Source organism: Mauremys reevesii, linkage group 1 (genome assembly GCF_016161935.1).
Source record: "Mauremys reevesii isolate NIE-2019 linkage group 1, ASM1616193v1, whole genome shotgun sequence".
Classification (NCBI taxonomy): Eukaryota; Metazoa; Chordata; order Testudines; family Geoemydidae; genus Mauremys; species Mauremys reevesii.
The window spans coordinates 5,005,646-5,010,762 of record NC_052623.1 but is presented as its reverse complement, the minus strand read 5'-3'; the positions used below and the strand labels follow the sequence as shown (position 1 = coordinate 5,010,762).

General features: G+C 50.4%; 1 protein-coding gene across 1 annotated transcript; it reads left to right on the top strand.

Annotated features, from left to right (window-relative positions):
* Positions 1 to 1,344: 1,344 nt before the first annotated feature.
* Positions 1,345 to 2,292, top strand: LOC120399623 (olfactory receptor 52K2-like). Its single transcript, XM_039528070.1, has one exon. It carries the CDS (start codon positions 1,345 to 1,347, stop codon positions 2,290 to 2,292), a length of 948 nt encoding a protein of 315 aa, XP_039384004.1.
* The last annotated feature ends 2,825 nt before the right edge of the window (positions 2,293 to 5,117 follow it).

Here is a 5,117-nt window from a genome sequence, read left to right as displayed (position 1 = left end):
AAAGTGCTACTATCCCCTCCCGTGACTTGCATGCTCTGCCTCTGTTAATGCAAATTAAAATTGTATTTCCTCTTTTTCGCTATAGCAAAAAAAAAATCACATCCCTGACAAATGTAGCTATATCAACCTAACCCTGATATATAAAGTATCAGGTCTACCGAAGAATTTAAATTGACCTAGCTACCACCTCTCAGAGAGGTAGCTTACGTACGCTGACAGGAGAATCCCCACTGAAGTACCCACGGGGCTGTTGGCAGTTGAAATGGGGTCACCGGTGAGGATAGCATCCAACTTCTTATAAAAACGGAAGGTCTGTGGCACAGCATCAGAGATACTGTTTGCCTCCCTTGCCTTCTGGAACATTTGCCTCAGTTCCTTCACCTTGCTATGTACTGCAGTGTGTCCTGATCACAGCACTTTTCCCACACACTGCATGAAATCTGCCCTTAGGTATTGACATTCCTATGGCTGGAGCGCAGCTGGGACTGCACAGACTCCTCTCCCCAAACACTGAGCAGCTCCAGAAGCTCCGCAGTGTCCCCAGCATGGAGCCACCACGACAACCTGGGAAGGTGTGATGTGAGCACGCCACACCGAGCAAACAGGAAGGGGAATTTCAAAATTCCAGAGCCTTTAAAGGGGGAGGGGCAGAAAGTGTTCACCTTGTTGCAGGAGAGAGGAGTTGAAACTCTTCCCCAGAGCAGTGAGGATGGGCAATGTGGGACGCCTTCCAGAGGCCAATTACAATGATAAAAACAAGCACCAGTGTCTACACTGGCACTTTGCCAGAAAAAGTTTATGTAAAAGTCTTGTCAAGATGGTTCTATGATGTCACTGACACTGAGGAGTTCTGTCGTTGAAAGTGGCTTTGCAGTGTGTAAACCACCACTGTATCTTTCGCAAAAGCTGATTATTTACAAAAACAACAACAACATGTCAGTGTAGGAAAAGCCTCAGGAACAATGGTGGATAATCAGTATCCACACTTGTGTTTCCTACTGGTGCCTAGTAAGGTTTCCCACCCCACGATGTGCAGGAATTATTAAGCAGGGAGCACCATAAAATATGGAATTGGAATTAGTAGGGTCAGTTCTTCATAATTCATTTCTCTGAATAATGAAAATGTCATTTGTCAGAGAGAAAAGAGAGACCAATCTGCTCCCTCCATGAGACCAGCCTCCAGTAGAGGATGTAGTGTCTCAGATTCACATTTTCTCTCCATCCAGGTATTTGTACTGCGACCATCACCCTAGACCCTGGGCACATACAGGAAGTCAGGGGAATGTATGGTACATACAGGAGACACCGCTCTGCCTCAGAGTTGGACACCTTCTCTCCTACTCCATGTCAGATTCCAACATAACTGACTTCACCAACCCCTCCACCTTCATCCTGCTGGGCATTCCTGGCCTGGAGGCAGCCCATGTCTGGATCTCCATCCCCTTCTGCACCATGTACATCATAGCCATCTTGGGGAACTTCACCATCCTGTTCATTGTGAAGATGGAGCCGAGCCTCCATAAGCCCATGTACTATTTCCTCTGCATGCTGGCTGTCACCGACCTGGTTGTTTATACATCCACCGTGCCCAAAATACTGGCAATCTTCTGTTTCAATTCCAGGGAGATCAATTTCAGTGCATGCCTCACCCAGATGTACTTCATTCACTGCTTCTCTGTGATGGAGTCTGGGATCCTCGTAGCCATGGCTTTGGATCGCTACGTGGCCATCTGCCATCCCCTTAGACATTCCACCACCCTGACAAACCCCCTGGTGGCCAAGATTGGCCTGGCTGTGGTGCTGCGTGGTTGCATAGTTGTATTTCCCTATCCCTTACTGGCAAGACAATGGCCTTATTGCAGAACCATCGTCATCCCCCAGCCATACTGCACAAACATAGCTGTGGTGAACCTGGCCTGCGCCGACACCCGTGTTAGTAATTACTACGGCCTCTTTGTGCAATTGTGTGTGATTGGTGTGGATGGGATTTTTATTGCTGTGTCCTATGTCCAGATCCTCAGGGCCATCTTCAGCCTCCCCACAAAGGACGCCCGGGTCAAGACTTTTGAAACCTGTGGCTCCCACCTTTTTGTCCTTTTAGCCTTTTACATCCCAGGTCTCATCATCTCCCTCATGAACAGATTTGCCCAAAATGTGCCCCTGCATTTCCACGTTCTCATTGCCAACCTGTATCTCTTGCTGCCCCCCGTGCTAAACCCCATCATCTACGGGGTGAGGACCAAACAGATCCGGGACAGGCTGCTCTGGCTCTTTACTCATAAAGGGGCCTAACATTTTCTCCTGGTGCTCTGGCTCTCAGACCGAGCTCTGTGCAGAGCTGGCTGGTGACATGGTGCTGGGCCCCCTTCCCTCAATCACCTACAGGACAGTCAAAGTGACATTAAATCCTTTCCTGGCTGTTCTGTGCTGTGTCTGAGTGACAAACTGAGGAAATTTTGTTTGTGTACAACCATTCTTCCATAGGTGCCACCTTTCTAATTGCTGTTAACTGGATCTCTGAGGCCCCACGCCCTGTGCTACCTATTCCCCAAGGCCCTGCCCCCTGACCCACCTCTTTCCACAAGGCCACTTCCCCCATCCCACCTATTCCCCCAAGGCCCTGCTCCATTCTCAACATTTTCCGCCAAAGTCCCACCCCTGTTACTCGCTCCCCTCCTCTCCAAACCCATCCACTTGCTGGATCATCTTCCTCCCCCCGAGCCTGGGCTCCCTCTGCTTTGGGTCTGGGACAGGATCTGCTGCAGCCTGGCAAGGAACCTGCAGTGAGGGCGCAGCGTTGGGGCTGGCAGGCCAGTCTGTAGCAGAGAGGGAAGCCAGGAAACCATATAAAATCAGCTGAGGGTTGGGAGAAGGGCTGTGACGTAGTCAGCTGAGGCCTGGTCTACACTACGATTTTAGTTCGAATTTAGCAGCATTACCTCGATTTAAGCCAGGACCCGTCCACATGACAAAGCCCTTTTTTTCGACTTAAAGGGCTCTTTAAATCGATTTCTCTACTCCACCTCTGACAAGGGGATTCGTGCTGAAATCGGCCATGTCGGGTCGAATTTGGGGTAGTGTGGATGCAATTCGATGATATTGGCCTCCAGGAGCTATTCCAGAGTGCTCCATTGTGACCGCTCTGGACAGCGCTCTCAACTCAGATGCACTGGCCAGGTAGACAGGAAAAGGCCCACGAACTTTTGAATTTCATTTCTTGTTTGGCCAGGTTACCACGCAGAGCTCATCAGCATGATGTGCACATTGCCGGGCACATTGCCCGGCCCGTACTTTGTGAGAAGTCTATGTCCATGTCTATGTCCTCATCACTCTTGTCACCGCGCTGCCGTCGCCGCCTCGCCTGGTTTTGCTTTTGCAGCTTCCGGTTCTGCGCTGAAAAAAGGTGCGAAACAATTGCCTGCCATTGCTCAGACGGAGGGAGGTGCGACTGATGATATGGCTTACAGGGAATTAAAATCAACAACAGGGAAGGCTTTGCATCAAGGAGAAACACAAAGAACTGTCACACAGAATGGCCCCCTCAAGGATTGAACTCAAAACCCTGGGTTTAGCAGGCTGTTGATTTAACAAAACAAATCGGGTCAATTTCTTGTTTTGATCCATCTATCTTTTACATCTTAGGCTGGCAGCAGACGGTGCAGTACGACTGCTAGCCATCGTCATCTCCTGGGTGCTCACCAGAAGATGCTGCATTACGACTGCTACCCATCGTCATCTCCTGGGTGCTTGGCAGAAGATGGGAATGACCTGGCTGAGTCACTCCCATGTCTGCCCAGGCGCCCCTGACTGACCTCACTGAGGTCAGTTAAAAGAGCACCCAGGAGTACGACGACGATGGCTACCAGTCGTAATGCACTGTCTGCTGCCAAAAGGCAATGAACTGCTGCTGTGTAGCAATGCAGTCCCACATCTGCCAGCACCCAGGAGACGTACGGTGATGGTGAGCTGAGCGGGCTCCATGCTTGCCGTGGTATGGTGTTTGCTCTGGTAACCCAGGAAAAATGGTGCAAAACCATTGTCTGCCGTTGCTTTCACGGAGGGAGAGAGGGAGGGAGGGAGGGAGAGGGAGGCCTGATGACATGCACCCAGAACCACCCGCGACACTGTTTTTGCCCAATTAGGCATTGGGATCTCAACCCAGAATCCCAATGGGCAGCGGAGACTGCGGGAACTGTGAGATAGATACTCACAGCTACCCACAGTTCAACACTCCAGAAGTTGATGCTAGCCTCGATACTGTGGATGCAGTCCGCCAATTTAATGCACTTAGAGCATTTTGTGTGGGGACACACACAATCGACTGTATAAAAACTATTTCTGAAAAACCAACTTCTATAAATTCGACCTAATTTCGTAGTGTAGACATATCCTGAGATTGTGCATCATACAGCTTGTCACCCTAAAGCTCAGCTTCAAAGTTCTGAGGGCAGAGACCATTGTGTGGCTTATTTCTATAGATTTCAGTGATTGTCTCAAATTGCAGTGGGGGAGGTCTAGGTTGGATATTAGGAAACACTATTTCACTAGGAGGGTGGTGAAGCACTGGAATGGGTTACCTAGGGAGGTGGTGGAATCTCCATCTTTAGAAGCATTTAAGGCCCGGCTTGACAAAGCCCTGGCTGGGATGATTTAGTTGGGTTTGGTCCTGCTTTGAGCAGGGGGTTGGACTAGATACCTCCGGAGGTCCCTTCCAACCCTGATATTCTGCGATTTGTTCCTCCCAGCTGGGGGCCTGTAGCTGGCAGGGTCCCTGCAATGGGTGTGGGCTGGGAGCCCTTTGTCCTGAGCCAGGCCTCGGGGGCAGGGCAAGGGATCAGTTTTGAAGCTAGGAGGACAACAGCTGAGAGCGGTGACAGGATAAGCCCCTGCATTAGCTGGGAAGGCGGGATGCTGGGCAGAGGCTGGGTGGCTGTGGTAGCTCACAGGGAGGGAGACTAATGGCACAGCTACTGTTACCCATCAATTTATACGGAACAACAGGGCACCCACTGCCCAGGGTCTGAAGCTGAACCGTGAAGCTGAGTCTAACATTCGTTCTTCATGACGCTTTTGATCACTACATCTAGAAGCTCTGTAGCTAGGCTCCTAGGCAGCAT